The 20,082-nt window shown below is 42.9% G+C and overlaps 1 protein-coding gene across 4 annotated transcripts in view; it reads right to left on the bottom strand.

The window, feature by feature from the left end:
• The window catches only part of PDLIM1 (PDZ and LIM domain 1), a 64,646-nt gene that overhangs the window by 22,232 nt on the left and 22,332 nt on the right, over positions 1 to 20,082 (bottom strand). For all 4 annotated transcript variants that reach the window (XM_067538510.1, XM_067538534.1, XM_067538525.1 and 1 more), the window contains exon 3: positions 6,422 to 6,506. In XM_067538510.1, coding sequence (XP_067394611.1) covers positions 6,422 to 6,506 — 85 coding nt within the window. The remainder of the gene's footprint in view (positions 1 to 6,421; positions 6,507 to 20,082) is intronic.

The raw sequence follows: 20,082 nt of genomic DNA, 5'->3' as shown, positions 1-20,082 counted from the left end.
GTTACTTGTCAACTGTAACCCCTGGGTCCTTTTCTGCAGAACTGCTGCCTAGCCTGTCAGTACCCAGTCTGTAGTTGTGCATGGGATTCTTCCATCCTAAATGCAGGACTCTGCTCTTGTCCTTGTTGAACCTCATCAGATTTTTTTTGGCCCAATCCTCCAATTTGTCTAGGTCACTCTGTATCCTATTCCTACACTCCAGTTTATTTACCACTCCCCCCGGCTTAGTGTCATCCATGAACTTGCTGAGGGTGCAATCTACCCCATCCTCCAGATCATTAATAAGATGTTGAACAAAATCAGACCTAGCACCAACCCATAGGGCACGCCACTTGATACTGGCTGCCAACTAGATGTTGAGCCATTGATCCAGTTGTGCGTTGGCCTTCCTGATTTTACCCCTGCATGCTTGAGCAATATTTTTATACTTCTCCTTAGTCATCCGCCCAAGCTTCCACTTCTTGTGAGCTTCCTTTTTGTGTTTAAACTCACTGAAGATTTCTCTGTTAAGCGAAGTTGGTCACTTGCCATATTTGATATTCTTTCTACGCATCGGGATGGCTTGTTCCTGCACCGTCAATAAAGTCATTTATTTCCTCCAAAGTTAACAGTCACACCCAACACAGAACTACACCTGCTAGCTGAGGCTACTGGAGGGTTATAGGCCCTTTTGGTGAAAGCTGATTTTATCATCACTCTACCAATGTATTGCAAAACATATGCTACCATAACGTTCTAGGACTAAAGATCCCACTGTCCTAGCTATTCATTTGAAGGATTGCTCTTTGTGCATCCTAAAGGCTGGACCCAAAGCCTCTTGAAGACAATGAGGCTCTTCTTCAAGGGGTTTTGGATCAGGCCCTAAATGAACCGCATATTCAAATATATGTAATATGGGACCAAAACTGGTCATTCTGTTCAGTATATGGCACCCACACTCTCATGAACAAGTACCATGCTTCTGTCACAGCAAAAAGCCACCCCAAAACACATGCTAATCTATTTTGCAAGTGAACAAAGGAAAGTTTTGTATCTGTCTATCGCTAGGAATAATTTACTCATTTTTAATGACTAAGATATAATGATTAATGACACTTAGTTGCTTCTAAGATTATGCATGTCCAACAAAAACACCAATTCACCCAAGACAAGTAAAATATAATTATTTTTTACCAACACTATTGTAAAAGTTAAGTCATCATCTTATGAGGGCTATGCTGGTAAAATTTTTGAAAGTTTTGCAAGGCTGGCATAGACAGCATGTTCTGCTCAAGGTATGATTATGGATAAAAAATAAACATTTGCAACAGGCAAGATTGTGAACTCTCATTTGCTGTTCCATACAGACAGCCCCAATTTAGCTAACATGCCATGTTTCCGGGAGAAATTAGCTTTCTTGAGTTGACACTGCAGTCACACAGCCTGTCTATGCTGCAAAGCATCATGTGCCGCAGTCAGTCACTGAAACCCTCCCTAAGTCTTATTAAAAGTAGATGTTGTTCATGTCTTTATTCTTTTTTTCTTGGCAGACTGACTCGAGGCATTTAAAGAGGTACTGTTAAGGCTGGTGAGTTTAGTGAGATCTTCTGCTTATTTGAATATCAGAACTCTTCCCTCACTGTGTCAGTTTGTCCTGCTTGCATACTGAAGGAGAGAGGTGACATTTACAAGAACCCTACACTCTCATGATTATGAGGAACATTGATCCAGTGCCTCAATTTGTTAAGACGGCTGCAGGTGGCTTTACTTTTAACAGGCTCCAAAAGGAGAGCAATGACAAACTTGATGCGAGATTAAGCCTAGAAGCCTTGATAGTGACCTTTTCTTCCAGGGATGCCCAGATTTTGCCAGGACATACGTAGTGGGGTCTCACAGCTATCTATCTTGGCTTCAGTCCTATTCAATATTTTCATTAATGACTTGGATAATGGAATAGAGAGAATGCTTAGAAAATTTGCAGATGACACCAAGCTGGGAGGGGTTGCAAGCACTTTGGAGGGCAGGATTAAAATTCAAAAGGACCTTGATAAATTGGAGAATTAATTGGTCTGAAATCAATAAGATGAAATTCAATACAGTCAAATTCAAAGTACTTCACTTAGAAAGGAAAAATTAAATGCACACATACAAAATGGGAAATAACTGGCTAGGCAATAGTACCACTGAAAAGGATCTGCGGGTTACAGTGAATCAAAAATTGAATATGAACCAACAATGAGATGCTGTTGCAAAAAAGACAAATGTTCTGGGGTGTATTAACAGGAGTGTCGTATGTAAGACATGGAAAGTAACTGTTTTGCCCTACTCGGCACTGGGGAGGCCTCAGCTGGAGTGCTGTGTCCAATTCTGGGTGCCAAACTTCAGGAAAGATGTGGACAAACTGGAGCGAGTCCAGAGGACAGCAACAAAAAATGACACAAGGTTTAGGAAATCTGACCTCTGAGGAAAGGTAAAGAAAATGAGGTATGTTTAATCTTGAGAAAAGACAACTGAAGGGGGACCTCAAAACAGTCTTCGATTGTTCTCAATACCCACTGAAGGCAGGAAAAGAAAAAAGCAGTAAGGGAGATATCGATTGAATATTAAGAAGAGCTTTTTAACTTAACTCTAAGGGTAGTTATGCACTGGAATATGTTACCAAGGGAGGTTGTGGAATCCCTGTCACTGGAGGCTTTAAAGAACAGGTTAAACCTAACACCGGTCAGGGATGGTCTAAGCACACTTGGTCCTGCCTGACCTCTCAAGGTCCTAGGAGAGCTGCATGAGCAGTCAGTTGGGAGCATGACAGTGGAAGGTTCAAGGGGCACACCCATAATGTTTGCTTTCACTTTGATCTTTCTTTACAGGCCAACAGAAACTGCATGCCTGAGTTCCTAAGCAATAAAAACCTGCAGTTGGACCAACTTTTTTTTCTCCCTGCGCTTGCAGGAACAAGACAGCAGAGGGCTGCACCTCAGGTCTACACAAGTCCTCCTATTTTATCTATCCAGGTGTTTATATAAAGAGGTGCCATTTGGCCGGGCAGAAGGGGGCAGGAACCCAGTTTTGTACAGGGGGTCTGATCATGGGGCATGTCCTAGCCCCCAGGAAACCTGAGTGTGGAATGTGAGTTCTGCAAAGGAGAGGGGCTGCTCCCAGCTTTGTGCCCCCTGGGGCAGGGAGTCAGTGTTTTGTTTACACACAGAGGCATGGTGATTAAGATAAGAAAGGGCTGGTGATTAGATTAAGGATCTGGAAGTGGTTAGATGAGCCTGTAGACAGGAATCCCTCTAGAGGGGAGGAGGAGCGTTGAAGAGAGAATGCAGGGGGCTCAGAAGAAATAGATTCAATTTTTTTCTCAACTTTAAAATGTGGAATTTTCTTGGTGTTTGGTTTTAAATATTCTCTGGTGAGAACTGCAACTCAATCACTGTAGTGCTGCATATAAGAGCCTTTTGGAAAGTAACTAGTCTTTAAACGGGACATGTTGCCAGCTCTCATGATTTTGTCATTAGTCTCATGATAATTATTATTTTCCTTAAAGCTCCAGCTCCTGGAGTCAAGTGGAGATGTGATGATTTCAGCTTTGGGCTGGCAATACTGTGAAAGTGACTTGAAAGGGTCAGTTTCATTCCTGTTTAAAGTCCGTTTCTGGCCTATTATGTGTAGCAAGGTAACACTCCTATAACCCCAGGGAGGTGCAGTATAAACTCATAGGGTCTTTAGGATGCTTCCAAAACTTAAATGATCTATTCCAAATTTTGTGAGCTACAAAAGTAATCTAGATTTTTCTACCATTGTTTCAATTAGTGTATTCAAGAGTTTGTAATAAAGTAAGAACATGCGTTAAAATTTTAAACCTAACTAGCGTTCCTTAAGTGACTTGATGCAAGATGTCAGAACCTTAGTATTAGAGGTGAGTTGGTCTAATATTTATTTAATTTTCTCTCTTTATATAGGAAATAGATACAGTGTTCCTGTCAACTAATTTCTAAATTTTAGCTGCAAAAAATACTAGAGTTTTCAGGTTCCTAAGTAGCCCCTGGAATCACAGTTAAAGTTGCCTCCCCCCCTGCCAAAATCTGAATGGTGCCCCTGTTTATATTGTGTTCATTACCAGAGTTCCTGGGAGCCCTTGGTCTGCCCCTGCTTTAAGCTAAAAAGAATCCATCCCTCAGGCTCTTGGCATTTCAAAGTGATTTACAAAGCGGCAAGATGCTGGTGGTGAAGCACTATGCAGGCAAATTCAGCAGCCAGTATAAACTCAGCAACAATTCTCTCAGAGCCTTGGATTTAGCACTTGTTTCATTTGAGAGAAAGCATTAGCCAGGGCACTGGGGTTATCCAGCTTTGTCAGAACTGCCGTGGGATCTTTAGCTTTCAAACTAAGTAAGTACTTGGCGTGTCACTTCTGCCAGTCTCTTCCAAAGGATGGAGTCTACACAACCTTCTGCAATGCAGTGTCTGAGCATGCGACAAGACCCAGTCCTAGTTATCCTAGCTGAGGTGGCCAAGTCACAAGCTTCAGCTCTGACCTTCTCTGCGTTTGGAGGTAGGGAAGTGTGGATCCGGGTGATCTGGGACCCATCTCTACATAACACTCACAGGTGAGAGACCCGCCTGAGAAGTTGAACTCAGAGCCATACCGCCCACCTCTGCCCTAGCCCCCCCCCCCACCATTTGTCCTACCAGCTTGTGGGGCTGGCAGTAGCTTTACTTCAGGAGCTGATTGGAAGAAGTGCTCCCATCCCTCCCCAGCACACTCTTGCTGTCTAAGTTGTGAACCTCAGCTGCTAACACACCAGGAACACAGCTTCCCCCCCCCCCCCCCCACAGCTTGGCAGAGAACAGGAACAAGGATGAGATCCCGGGACAGCTCCTGAGCAAAGGGTTCCAAGATGGTCTTATTCTATACTGGGGTGGAGGGTCAGTGAGTTTGGCCACCCCCGTTACCTACAAAGGCTCTTTTTGTGGTACAAATTCACCATGTAAATGGAGCAAGACAAATTAGTTCTTTCCTGGTCACATAATAAACTATTTTAACATATGCTAATTTTGCTCCAAAAATACTCAAATGTGAGCAGTGCTGGGGCCAGATTCTGAACCATTATACTGGTGCAAATCCAGAGTAACTCCACTGATTTCATTGCATTATTCCAGATTTACACAAGTGTAACCACCTGAATCTGGCTCACAAAATCCTTTGAGGGTTGGGCAAAAGGGGCTGTGTGAAACAGGGCCTCTGCTAACAGAGCCACATCTCAGCGGAAGGCAGAGAGGTTGAAAAGAACACTGGGCATTTGGGAATTTAAAGATGTCAAGTATCAAGGTTTAATTGTACCTACTGGCATGAAACAAAAAACAAAACAAAACAAAGGCTGCCCCGTGCCAGAAAGGGCCAGTGATAGAAAATGCCCACATTGGTTTTGTACAGGATGGGTTTGCAACACTTGGGCCTCAGGCTCCTAACTCCCGCTGATTTCAATGGAAGCTGAGAATCAAAAGACCTGGGAGAAGCGGAGCCCTTAGAGTATGAAGTCTGGCAGCACTTTGAATACTTTGCCTGCTAATAAAGGGGGAACACTGCAAAGGTGCCAATGGGAGTCGGCTGTCTACATCCCACTGACTTCCAAAAGGTACCTAACTGCCTTTCGCTCCTAAAATTCACTCAAATTGAACTGAAACAGGCTACTAGCTGGTTTCAAACCTGGTGTCTATGATGGACTATGCTATGCATACCAGGCCACAACTCTGCAGAGGACAAAGGAACTGGAAGGGTGACACTCCCCAAAGCAATCCCGTTCATCAGGGTCCCTGCGGTTTTAGCATAAATGAGTCATTGTCTAAGCCAGGGCCTCTCATTTAGGGAAGCCAATGTGCTTAGCAATGGTTAAGACTATGGTGCTCAGATGGTTATTTATGGCTTGGATTCTGCTGCACCCCTGTGAGCTCAGCTAGGCACTGTCCACAGACACACACACGGTCCCTGTCCCAAGCAGCGCCATCCTAAGACTAGATAGAGATACTGAGACTTGGGGACCAGCTACCTTCTAATGGCTTGGATTGCACTGGAGTCTATGTCCCAAAGCCAGCCAGAGGCCATTTGGTCCTTGAGGCAGGGACTGTTTCTCTGGCCAGGCCTGACGAGTGCCTAGCACACCATGGGCATTATGGCAAAAATGAGTACAAAGAAAACAAGGCCAAAGCGCTTTTTCGAAACCCAGCTCATCATGCACCATGTGGTGGAGAGGGGCGCCAACACTGCTAGTCTTCTCACTCATTGCAGAAGATTTGAGGCCTGATTTCTCAGAGGTCTGAGCTCCCGTTATGAAATCAGCTGGAGCTAGAGGTGCTCAGCTCCACAGAGAATCAAGCCATACACCGCCCTGGGACAGGGTACAGTACGGAAACAAACAAACAGCGCAAACGCATTATTACTTACCTGGGGTTCAGACGCCAGATTCATCTTGTATGGATTGGGCTTTCCCTCCTCAGTCACCAGCGGAGACCAGACTTTGGATTGCGTTCTGCAATACAGGAACGTTAAGCATGGTTAATTGGGTAGTCTTCTTCCCTGGGTGCAGTTAGGGGATTCAATTAAGTGGTTTTTAAACCATTCAAAAGCAGGAATTTCAGTAACACCAAGGAAGGGCAAGTGCTGGAAAATATTCCACACAAAATACTGGGAAAGGCGACCTGCATGGGGAGATAGTGGTGGGGAAGAAGGAGGAAGAAATCAGTGGTGTATTGAAAACGGTTAAAATTACAAACTCTCCCTTTAAAGTCCTAAGGGGTTTCCTTGTCTGTCTGGCATGCAGGCTAGGGAGCTTTGAAGGAAGCATGCAGTCTGTGTTCTCAGTCAGCAGTCGATCTGCAGAGAGTGAAGTGGGGTGAATTGTGCTTTTGTTTTAGGGAACAGCCTGTTCCGTCTCTCTGTTTTTAAACTACTGTGAATTATTCTGGAATCTTAGGAGTAAAGTACTGTTATGTTGCAACCTTTCAGCTAGAGTATTTTATGTTTTTATTTAAACTCTCTGCATGTATGCCATGAACATAAATTCAAGAACCATTTGCTAGTGAATCCTGTATTAAATGACCAACTCCAAATTCCAACAAAAGGAGGTGGTCTAATAGAGGTGGGCTGAAAATTTTCCTTTAAAACTGGAGGGGAGCCTATAGAAGACTAGATCTTACTGACTTGATACCAAAAATGTGCTTTATAAAAACCACAAATATTTAAAACCCTTGAAATGTGGTATTTTAACATAAGAACATGAAGCATTTCGCAGAACATCCTGCACACAAACTCTCCTGATAAGATCGCATGTGTTGAGGTACTTGGCATTTAAAAAAAAAAAAGAGAAAGAAAAAGAAAAACCAGCTCCGGGATTCATGTGAGTACATGAGACTCCCAGTTTTCATTAAAATAGAAGGTAAGTTTCCAGCCCTCATATCTGGGGAGAAAAAGCGTGAAAATGACATCTCCACCCAAGGCAAATAAAGACCTCACATTATTTTTTAATTCTCATGATTTTGGGGGGACTGATTCATGATTTTTGAATGCTTGAGGTTGGTAACACTTACTGTGTGATGAACTCCAAGGCAGTTCTGCCATCAGTTAGGAGATGGTGCTACTTGTGTCTGGGAACAATTCTGGGCACCTTGGAGGGCGGGGGGGAGTACATCAATGCGGGCTTGTTAAACATTGTAAAATGGCGTGGGGGTGATTTCTTATTAAGATGGCGAGGTATTTCAAATGCAGGGTTCACTATATAGAAGAAAGGAAGGCACCAGCTGGAAGAGTTTGGTGAGCTCTGAACGTGTCTGGATCAGACCATCCCCAGCATAGTCACTACTAACCAGATGAGCCAAGGATGTGATGATGAATGGTTTTGCCAACAGACATTACTAGAATCTGCAGAAACAATTACAGCAATCTTGTGCAAAGCATTATAAACACGAAGGGTATGTCTACATTGCACAACAGACCCCTGGCATGGCTCAGCCTGAGCCCCACATGCCTCAGCCAGACAGTGGAGCTAAAATCTGCAGTGTAGATGTTCGGGTCAGGCTGGGGGGTCTCTGAGCCTTAATTTTAGCCCCAGTCCCAGAGTCCTGTGAGCCTGAGTCAGTTGACCTAGGCTCTGAGACTTTGTGCCATGGGTTTTTTATTGCAGTGTATACGTACCCCAAGTGCCTGACTGTGTGACCCTCATTGATGGGAGCAGTTCCTTTGACATCAGTGGGATAACGTGTGTGAGTAAGGGCTGTCTGGGACAAATTGGAGGATTGGGCCAAAAGAAATCTGATGAGGTTCAACAAGGACAAGTGCAGAGGCCTGCACTTAGGATGGAAGAATCCCGTGCACTGCTAAAGACTGGGGACTGATGGGCTAGGCAGCAGTTCTGCAGAAAAGGACCTGGGGTTACAGTGGATAAGAAGCTGGATATGAGTCAGCAGTGTTCCCTGGTTGCCAAGAAGGCTAAAAGCATATTGGGCTGCATTAGTAGGAGCATTGCCAGCAGATCACGGGAAGTGATTATTCCCCTCTATTCGGCATTGGTGAGATCACATTTGGAATATTGTGTCCAGTTTTGGGCCCCCCACTACAAAAAGAATGTGGACAAGTTGGAGAGAGTCCAGCAGAGGGCAACAAAAATGATTAGGGAGCTGGAGCACAAGGCTTATGAGGAGAGGCTGAGGGAATTGGACTTCTTTAGTCTGAAAAAGAGAAGAGTGAGGGGGGATTTGATAGCAGCCTTCAACTACCTGAAAGGGGTTCCAGGGAGGATGGGGCTAGGCTGTTCTCAGTGGTGGCAGATGACAGAACAAGGAGCAATGGTCTCAAGTTGCAGTGTGGGAGGTCTAAGTTGGATATTAGGAAAAGGTTTTTCACTAGGAGGATGGTGAAGCACTGGAATGGGATACCTAGGGAGGTGGTAGAATCTCCATCCTTAGCAGTTTTTAAGCTGTGGCTTGACAAAGCCCTGGCTGGGATGATTTCGTTGGGGTTGGTCCTGCTTTGAGCAGGGGGTTGGACAAGATGACCTCCTGAGGTCCCTTCCATCCCTCATCTTCTAGGATTCTATGATTATAAATACCTGGGAGGCTGTATTAATCACATATTTATTCGGGCACATACTGAATACACAGAGTATGTGTTATGTATCCCTACGCTGGCCTGCCCTACACAGCTATAAAAATTCTTTCCCCTTTGGGACAGCAAAGCTCCGATCTTTTCGTATGTAAAAGAGTGTTACTGTTGAACAAACAGACACCTCTCAAGGGCTTATAAAATGATTTGTCAGACTCCATCTATGGATGGAGTAAAAACCAAAAGGACCGAACACTCCCAGAGAGAAAGGTCGGGGAGTGGACCCAGCTGTACGTATTTCCACCCACTAAGGCCGCGTCTATACTATCACTAATGCCAGCAAAATGTACGTTGCTTGCGGGTATGAGAAAAAACACCCCCCAGTGACAGAAGTTCCACTGAAATAAGTGGCAGCGTGCACAGCGCTATGTCGGTGGGAGACCTTCTCCCAGGAGCATAGAGCGGCTACACAAGCAATCTTACAGTGGCACAGCTGCATCGGTACTGCTGTAAGCTCGCTAGTGTAGACGTGGCCTTAGTGTTTGTTATCCTTGCTGGTTTGTGGATTGATTGAATTATTTGCAACTAAACCCAAAACAGCCTGCAGTTCACCCAAAACAGCCTGCAGTGCAAATAAGGATGAGGAATGCTGCAGCCCTAGGTTTTAAAAGAATCTTAAATACATAGATTAAAGACAAACGAATGATTATGGCTCAGGACAGAGTCCACAGTCAGGGGCCAGAAAAGTCTTGGCCATGCCACTTAAATTGTCTATGCCTATGTCTTCTCATCTGTAAAATGGCATATATTTAACCACCACATGGGGATGATGTTTATAAAGTGCTCTAAGACACACAAATAAAGGGCCAGATAAGTATTCTAGGTCTCTCTTTCCACACACAGAGTATCTTGAATTACTGAACTGTTGTGTGTGCGCAATTCTTTTCTGAAAAATTTTCCCAATTTTTTAAAATTTAAAATTGTTAAAAACATTTTAAACATTTGAGCCAGCTCCAGAACTGGTTAAAAAAGGGGGAAATTGTGGCAATTTCACTGAGATTTTTCCAGTTTTTACTCAAATTTGGAAACTCCAGAAAATTTAATTAACTCTAAAAATGATCAAATATATTTTTAGACAAAAAAAGTTTTGCTAAGTTTTTTTTTGTTTTGTTTTGTTTATTATTAAACCAAAGAAAGCCACTAGTTCTGCAATGCAAACTTTATAAACACCCAACTTCCAAATGGAACTGAGTAACAGCGCCATGCCAGCAGTGAGGGGAAATTCAGGTAGGAAGGTTAAACCTGTATGTGGTACTTTAAAAAAAATTCTACTGAGATTCTCAAACAAGTGTAATTTGTGCTTAGTACGAGAATAAGATTTGTGCTACTTTCCATGGCCAAGTGTCTTAATTGTAGGGACTGTGGTCTCTTGTAGCCTTGATGAATGAAAAGCACTGGGCTTTTTTATGTTAAAACACTGCACAGGGTGGCAATCAGACAGCTGATAAACAGTTCAAAAGAGCTTTTAAAGATGTGACCTGTTTTGATCTGCAGTTGCAAACTCTCCTTTTTAGATCTCTAATTGCCCAACTGCACCCACAAATTAGATCCTTGAGTACCGAGACTGAAGGATTTGCACATGCAATTAATGCAGAGGCTGGGAACAAACCTCTTTAAAAATCAGGCCTTTATAATCCATGGGGAGCAAAGGGGTGGGAGAAAAAAAGAGGGTGAATATAGGGCCACATTCGTCACTGAGGAAATATCACGGATTTACAAAAGGGATGAATTTGGCCCATATCTTTTAACAAATAGCTTCCCATTGCCAGTCAGTTAAAAAAAAATAAAAAAAAAAAAAATTCAAAAATCTACAAGCCCATCATGCTTTCTCCTCCCTTGGTGATAGAGAGTTACCCCGGGTATAGCATCTGTCTCCTATTAACATTTATTGCATATGCAACATTGAACATTTTAGAACCTACTGCTAACAAAATTCAGTATACTGGAAACTCCTCCTATACTATAGAGAAGTAGAAAGTCTTTCCTGTTGCGCCAGTTTACTGCAGTATGCGAACTACAACCCAGCTATAGGGAACCTCTTTCTTCGAGGCAGGGTAGTTTAAAAGACATTGCTCCATTGCATCCCACCTGTAGTACTAATACCTCACCACCTGATGATAACCTACTCAGTTAATCTGAGCAGGATGGCTTTTAATGGGAGTTTCAGGTGCACAAAGAATACAGAATGAAGTTCACTATACAGCCTGACCAAAGTACAACCACCTCCGAGAAGGAGGTTGGCAGTCATCCAGTGCACAGTGAATGGGAATGGAGAAGTTTTTGCCAAAAGACAGAACCCTTCCTCTTATAAAGAAATAAATAAGATCTTTAATAATCATACAGACTGTTTTCATCTCACCCGAAAAACAAGATCCATCGCAAATTTGCATAATCTACCCAGAATGGATGAAAAGCCAAACTGAAATTGGCAGAATATGAACCCTAATTCCAAATCTATAGGTATATTTCAAATGATTCTTGGACCATTAAAGATGTCTTTGATACCAAATCATCATTGGTGCTAAATTCCAATAGGACTGGCCTATTTCCAGTAATGACTCTCTTTTCCAAGCTATCCAGTATAACATATTCTCATGCATCAGATTCAGATCACCAAAATACAGGATCACTAAAATGCTTTACATGGCAGACAAAGTTTTCGTCAATGAAGCTGGACAAAGTATTTTTGGCAAAAGAGTAATTTCAACAAAAAGTTCATTTTGGGGGCCTGTGAAGCTTCACAAACTTGGTGGAATTTTACAAAATAGTTTGAGGTTAAATTTTTTTTTTTTTTTTTTTTTTTTAAAGTTTTAGAAAAAGTTAATACATTTCATTTTGACCATTTAAGAACATTTTGTTTTGAACAGTAATCCATTTTGAAATTTGGCCAAAGTACCACACACACACGCACGCACGCAAAGGTGAAAAATAATGAACAACTAAACTGCAATGAAAGGACTTGGGGGAAGACATTGTTTCAAGGCAACTCAAATGTTTCAGGCAACTCAAAACAATTTCTTTTTCTTTGAGCTGATTAAAAGCTTTTTTTTTTAAAATCGATTTTGTTTAATTTTTCCCCAGTTTGGCCCCTAAATCAAATCATCAATTATTCACTCAGCTCTAATCTTCAAGGCAGGCCATATATCATCATGAGACAAAGTTCTCCCCTCCGAGTCAACAGATCCTATGACATTACATTGTCCCTAAACCACGCAGGACTCCTGGCTCCATGTATGAGAAGAGACAGCGGCCAGTCTACCTCAGGTACAGACCAGAGAAGGTAACTTTGGCATTAAAGACGTAACTGTCTCAAGCAACTATCAGATTTGCCTTCATATTAAAGAGAAAACATTTTGGTTTCCAAGTCTCAATCACCGCAATTTGTCACTGTCTATAAATAGAAACAGCAAGGTCACTCCAATCTTTATTTTCTATCCCAATTAAAAGTCATTCAAACAAAAAGGTTAAATAGTCGACATTTTTATCCCCTGTGGCCTGTGAGGATAAAGTTTCCCTTTGTCTTCACAACAGCTGCAACAAAATCCTTCAGTCAGTCACACAGTGAGTCATTTATGGCACCAGATAAGAGATGAGGGGGAGAGAATTTAGCACAAACAGGCTTTAAAGAGTGAATTTTTCTAACAGACTCAAGCAAAGGTCCCCTCCAACTACACTCTATATAGTACAGTTGGAGGACTGGTTAGACTAGTAACAGGCAACAGAGCCTCTCACTAATAAGTGATGAGTTCAAATCTAACCCAGTTGGTGGCATCTTGACAAATTTGGCGCAGAGGGTGGAGGCTGGACAGCTGTTTGCCCACAGGCTGCCAATGAGCCAGTGGTCTTCAACAAACTCCTATGGGAAAGGAACTCAAACCACAAAAAAAAAAAAAAAAAAAAAGATACATTCAAGACAGGCTCTAATGACTCCCGCACCCACACACCCACCCACCCACACACAGAGACATAGCATAGGCAGGACTGAACGGTTACAGAGGGACTTTTCACCTCTCAACCTGGCTTCTGCTTAGGGCAGAGGTAGAGCTGAGGAACACAGAGAAAGACCAGGTTGCATTGAGGCTACCGACATTGTCCCTGTGTGTAGGGCTGTCAAGCCTGCACTTTTCACCTGCGCTAGGGACAGCTAGCTACTTTTACAAGGGCACCTATGGGAATTAGATACCCAACTCTCACTGAAAGTCAATGGGATTTAGACACCTTGAGGATCTTTTACAAATTCTCAGTCATTTGTGATTCAGAATTTACTTAACTTCACCCAAAACAAAGTATTTCAATGCCAGGGTGCAGAAGGAAGAGGGAGGCTGGGAATGTTTCCTTCTGGGGCTCTCACAAAACTCAGCCAGGGTTTGCGTGCCAGCAACAAATACGGGCATGCGGAAAATGCTCCCATCATATGTTTGCAGCTCAGATTTCCACGCTCTGTAGTTCACCACAGCAGAGAGCACCACAAGCTCAGAGGAAAAGTCACCAATTTGCTGTCCCACCCACGCAGAGATCAAGACACTGGATCAGAAAAGAATTTGCTCAGCTTCTGAAATCTACCAACCAGGAATTAGGGGTGGAGCTGACAGGAAGGAGAAGACAGAGGGATTAAGTGCATGCGAGTTAAGACAGCAGCGTGGAGATATATTTCATAAAGACAGCATTTTAAAAAGCTTGGCCTGAACATGATGTTCTGTAAACATAAGAGTCTAGATCCCATTTTGTTGTCAATATTCTGCATACTGGAACAGGCTTGAACGGCAGGGACAGTTCAGAGTTGGACAATGCAGCTCTATATTCTGTAATCAGGGATTGTATAAATAAGTATTGTGAGAAGCAGATTTACATTCTCACTTCAATCCCGGGGCTGAAAGTGATCTGGTAAAATCCCAAAGAAACAACCAAAACGCAAACATAAGAAGGGTCCTGGCACAGTACAAGATTAAATACAGCATTCCTGCCCTTCCTGGATGGGAGCTGAGAGGGGGCAGGTGTGAGAGAAGACAGAAGATACACTCCCTCTCAAACATTTTTAGAAGGGAGATTCAATAACCTGTGAAAGGTGCTGGCTTGATGGCCAAGAACAAACCTTCAGGGAATGACGTAAGTCTGTTTAAATGGGCTTTTAGCGGTCATCATGGCCAGGTATAAGCCACAGGGTGCAGATAAGAGGCAGTAATTTTGAGTCATCCATTATATGGCTGACTCGCTTTTGCACATAGATGCTACGTATTTCAACACTGACCCAATCTATGGCCAGCTAGGAGTCCCTAAGTGTCATGAGGTTGCACAATATAGCTGTGTGACATTTCCTGGAGACAGTGGGGCTAGAACTGTCTTCTTGCTTGAAAAGCAAAGGCCTTTTCCACTTGAGTTACAACAAGGTACCACTCTGTTAGATTCTAGCAATCCATTCTAGGCTGAGGTGATTCCAGAAAGGCAGCAATACACACACCTGTCATTTCATTACCATACCTATGTATTAAATACAATTGACTGTTCAGACTTCCATGGGTTTTCCACCAGTCAGTCAGAAAGTTCACTATTTTCTCACGAAGGAAAGAGGCCAAAAAATAGGGCAAACCCCAGACTTGATGTGCAAATGTTTCTGACTGCAGCAATCATTCATACATTTCACAGTCTGGATACAGGAGTGCAGCTGAACACAGAGCCAGTCCCAGGGAGTAACAGAGATTTTCCTGGGCTCGAGAGCTGACAATTTGCATGCCCATATATAGACATGCACAGAGCATCAGTTTTTCCCCAGGGCCAAGAGAATTTTAGTAAGATGACAGGGCTGGAAAATTCCTGCTGGCAAGACAGCACAAGGGAAAATTAAGTGAGTCAACATAATTCATAGGGATTTGTTCTTAGAACACACATTCTGCTCTGTTATGTCTTCAAACAACCGGTCCTCACCACTCTAAACTGATCAGGGCCTCTGGTAGCAAGTGTATGGTTTAACCTGCATGGCACAGAACAGTTAAGCTTGGATTGTAAAAAAGATTTAACAATCTTCCCATCCTTCCTTCTCATAATACGTGTTTGGGTTATTGCATTTTTCACTTTTGTTTTAGTAGCAGACCAGACTTCTCTGTGCTCTCGGCAGCGTAAAAGAATGAATGCACAGCTTTACTTCTTGGCAGCAGGTCTGCAAAAGTAACAGACTGTTTTCCAAACTAAAAAGATGTGATAAGAATTTACATGCTAGCAGCAGAGCCACAGAAGGGCAGCTAGAAATCTGATGGAGGTGATGAGAGCAGGAAAAGAAGTTACATATTTGTATTCCTTTCTGCAAATACTCTCACATTACTGCAACCCACACATACTTTCGTCAAAGTGGAGAGAGGATTACTCAGAGGAAAAAATTATTTTTTGATAGAGAGACATGCAAAATAAAGCCTTTCGGTTGCTCTTGGTTATATGCCAACATGGCACCATAGGTCAGAATTTCTTGTTTGCTCAGTCATATCGTGAGAGCCAAGGACATTACACTTTATACCAACTCGCGCTAGCCAGTGAAACAAGCTTTCATCCAGATCATCCAAATCCATTTTCTGTGTTTCTAGAGCCCTACAGGAAGCTTATGTAGAGAATCCAAACTTTCCCCAAGAAGTCTGGGAAGGGTGTTGTGTTCAAGTTTTGAATCCTGATCTGAAACCAGATTTGATCCAGCATTTTGGTTTGGGGTCATCCTCGTTAATCCACAGAGGGCAGCACTGCTGGATACTGAAATAAACAGGGAGCCAGAGGGGGAATTTAGGGATGGAGGTGGTGATGAGAACTGCACTTGCTTATATATGTGGCAAGATGGAACCATCTTGAGTCTGCTGGAGCATGTCATCTGTTAGAGATCAGGTTTCTTTGGTTTCTTTTGGTTTTGACTATGAGGAGCTTGACACGGAGCTTGACTGTCCACCACTGAAGACCATGGGAGCATTAGCAGTGATTTAGAAAAGAACTTGGCTTTTATACTTGGAAACTGCTTTTTAAACCCCCCCCCCCACACACTTGAACTAGACCAAAAATACAGTGAAAGAATGAATGGAGATGCTAAGGGCAAAAACGCTCTGCTACTCACACTAACCTAAGTAGGAATTCATCCTGTGTGTCAACTCAACATCCTAGAGTTACCACACTCCCAGGGCAGAAGACAGCACCCGCCAAAGGGTGTTGTCATGTCAATGAGCTAGCGCACACAGCAGACCAAATTCATGCTTTGCGTTAACTCCTCAGAAGTTAGTGGACCTCCCTCCACCAGAAATTACTTTTCCCCTCTAGCTGAAAGGAACAAAACATGCATGTTTTTGTCAGTCCGTAATTTGATCCACTCCCAAAAGTATTGTGCTGGACTTCCTACCTACAATCTGATCTGAAATATTTTTGAACTATTATCATCATTAAGGAAAACACTGAAACAGGAAACATCGGAATGCTGTTGATATTTATAATCAAGTACACAGCACAAACAGCATTTCCTTTACCAGAAGTACTCATGTCCATCCCACTCTCTACATTTACACTACTCTTAAACAGTCAGAGACACATGCAAGGATAGGAGAAATTCAGCCACACAACTCCTATTAAAATAAGTTGGTCACATGCGTAACCACCCACCCACACACACCAAGAGTAAAGTTAGGAATAAACTTGCATAATACTTCATGGCTTTTGGAAGCCTATTAATATCAAGAAAATCACTAGTCAGTGTTTTGTTTTGCTCTCCATTCGTAAAATGGAGATCCTCTCAGAAAATCACCTAATTAATGGTGTATGCAATTTCCTTTACTATAGTATCTGAGTACTTAGCTCTGTAAACTGGATTCAAATCCATGATCTTTATTCAAACCCACAACTGTAAAATCACTAGCACTAGTCCTAAACCATGGGGCAGTTTCCCCTCCCAATCTTGGGGTCTCAGAATGTTTTGCAGACCTCAGGAACCTCATTGGACTCCAGAGATTATAGTTTTAAATTATATAGGTCCAAAAATTAAGAACAATTCCACAAAAGATAGATCACGTCAACTTCAAAGCAACTTGTTTCCACATCAGAAAAGGAACTGTCATGAGGGCTTCATTTCATACATTACGATAGAATGGCAGAAAAGATGCAAGCATTAAAATTCAGCCCACCTGACACAGGGCTAAATCCTGAATTCTTCCCATGTAACATGGCACCTGGCCACTAGGAACCAGACAAACGATCCTCATTTCATGTAGGCCACCAAACAGTTACAAGGTCTGTTACCATTAATATGAGCTGGGAACTCACAGGTGAAAGGCTCTAGGCCCTATTAACGAAAGAAGCCATCCAGAGTGAGGTTATTTTGTTGACCACCACTTGCCTCCTTGCTGCTGTCTACCCCACACTCCATCCTAGTCTTTGAGAACATGGAAAAACAAGTGTCAGTTAGTCTACAAAGGAAACTGTACTCAGGTCAGTCTGATTTCCAAAGAATCCTCTTTAAAGCAAGATGTCCAGAGCCTTAATGAGCCAGAGTGCGGTGTGGTAGACCTTTTAGGGTCTCTGTTTGTTGCATTTGGTGCATAATCTTAGGCATATGGTTCTGATGCAATACATCCTAGAATAACTCAAAGAGCTGACTGAGGAGATCTCTAAGCCATTAATTATGGGGGAGGACTAAAGGGGGCAAATATAGTGCCAATCGATTAAAAGAGAAATAAGGACAACTGAGGGAATTACAGACCAATCAGCTTAACCTCAGTCCGAGGAAAGATAATAGAGCAAATAATCAAGCAATCAATTTGCAAACTCCCTAGAAGATAATGTGATAAGTGACAGTCAACATGGAACAAATCATGTCAAATCAACCTAATAGCTATCTTTGACAGGATAACAAGCCGTGTGGATGGGGGGGTAGAAGTAGATGTGGTTTATCTTGACTTTAGTAAGGCTTTCAATACTATCTCACATGATCTTCTCATATAACAAACTAGGGAAATACAACTTAGATGGAGCTTCTATAAAGTGGGTGCATAACTGGTTGGAAAACCATTCCCAAAGACTAGTTATCAGTGGTTCACAGTCAAGCTGGAAGGGCATATCGAGCAGGGTCCATAGATCCGGGGTCCAGCTCTGTTCAATATCTTCATTAATGATTTAGATAATGGCATAGAGCGTACACTTATAAAGTTTGCGGACGATACCAAGATGGGAGGGGGGTTGGAGGATAGGATTAAAATTCAAAATAATCTGGACAAACTGGAGAAATGGTCAGAAGTAAATAGGGATGAAATTGAATAGGGACAAATGGAAAGTACTCCACTTAGGAAGGAACAATTAATTGCACAGATACAATGGGCAATGACTGCCTAGGAAGGAGTACTGTGGAAAGGGAACTGTGGGTTATAGTGGATCAAAAACTAAATACGAGTCAAGAAACATCATTCTAGGATGTAGTAGCAGGAGTGTTGTAAGCAACACACAAGAAGTAATTCTTCCACTGTACTCGGTGTTGATTAAGCCTCAAATGGAGTGATGTGTCCAGTTCTGGGTGCCACATTTCAGGAAAGATGTGGACAATTTGGAGAAAGTCCAAGACAGAGCAACAAAAATGATTAAAAGTCTAGAAAACATGACCTATGAGGAAAGATTGAAAAAACTGGGTTTGTTTAGTCTTGAAAGGAGAATCATAGAAGATTAGGGTTGGAAGGAACCTCAGGAGGTCATCTAGTCCAAACCTCTGCCCAAAGCAGGACCAACCTCAACCAATTAAATCATCCCAGCCAGGGCTTTGTCAAGCCGCAGCTTAAAAACCATTAAGGATGGAGATTCCACCACCTCCCTATGTAATACATTCCAGTGCTTCACCACCTTCCTAGTGAAAAGCTTTTTCCTAATATCCAACCTAGACCTCCCCCACTGCAACTTGAGACCATTGCTCCTAGTTCTGTCATCTGCCACGATTGAGAACAGCCTAGCTCCAGGCTGAGAAGACTGAAAGGGAATATAACAGTTTTCAAGTACAAGGCTGTTACAAGGAGGAGGGTGAAAAATTGTTCTCATTAACCTGAGGATAGGACAAGAATCAGTGGGCTGAACTTGCAGCAAGGGCAGTTTAGGCTGTACATTAGAAACATCTTCCTAACGGTCAGGGTAATTAAGCACTGGAATAAATTGCCCAGGAAGTTTGTGGAATCTCCATCACTGGAGGTTTTTAAGAGCAGGTTAGACAAACACCTGTCAGGGATGGTCTAGGTATTACATAGCCCTGCCCTGAGTGCAGGGGACTGGATTAGATGACCTCCTGAGGTACCTTCCAGTCATACACTTCTATGATTCTATCAATTTGGACAGCATGATGCTGCATATCAGAGCAAGGTTTCCCCAATTCCCCTAGCCTTCAGGACACGCATAGTCTCAGCACGGTCGGTAATGCCCTTGTATAGCCTTGTGAGGCATCAGGGTAAGAGTCCTACTATAATAATTGGTAACACTTCATTAGGGTCTACGGAGCTGGACCTAGCCTTGAGGACCCTCCTTGTTTCCAGCTTTGCTGGAAGCCTGACCAGTAAAGCCTCTTGGGTGCTTTTGGTTCTTTATTTCTGAACAGCTCTCTCCCCATGGAGGAACGCAGCTGAGGAATTGTTCCAGCTTTCTGTTCCATGCACACTAAATAGCTTTGCATGGGGGGAGGGGGGGAAGGGAGGTCATTGGCTTTGGTTCTCCTATTTGTCTCATGGCTTGGTGGAATCCTATTGCACGCTTGACTGCGGTCATCATCTTTGCTTGCAGTGAAGACAGCTGAGATTATTACCTGTCTCCTTGACTGCCCTCTGTTCTGTTCCCATTTCCAATGAGCTGCTGTAGATAGTCTTTAGGGGCTATTGCTCACTGCCCTTGTATTTGACACTCCAGGAAAAGGAGTGAGTGAAGTACCTCTTGCCCCTCACATACCATTCGTTTATGTCACTATGGCAGAA

The sequence above is a fragment of the Emydura macquarii genome, unplaced genomic scaffold (assembly GCF_026122565.2).
Source record: "Emydura macquarii macquarii isolate MOO-44397 ecotype Brisbane River unplaced genomic scaffold, CSIRO-AGI_Emac_v2 contig_67, whole genome shotgun sequence".
Lineage (NCBI taxonomy): Eukaryota > Metazoa > Chordata > Testudines > Chelidae > Emydura > Emydura macquarii.
This window is presented reverse-complemented; position numbering and strand designations above follow the sequence as displayed.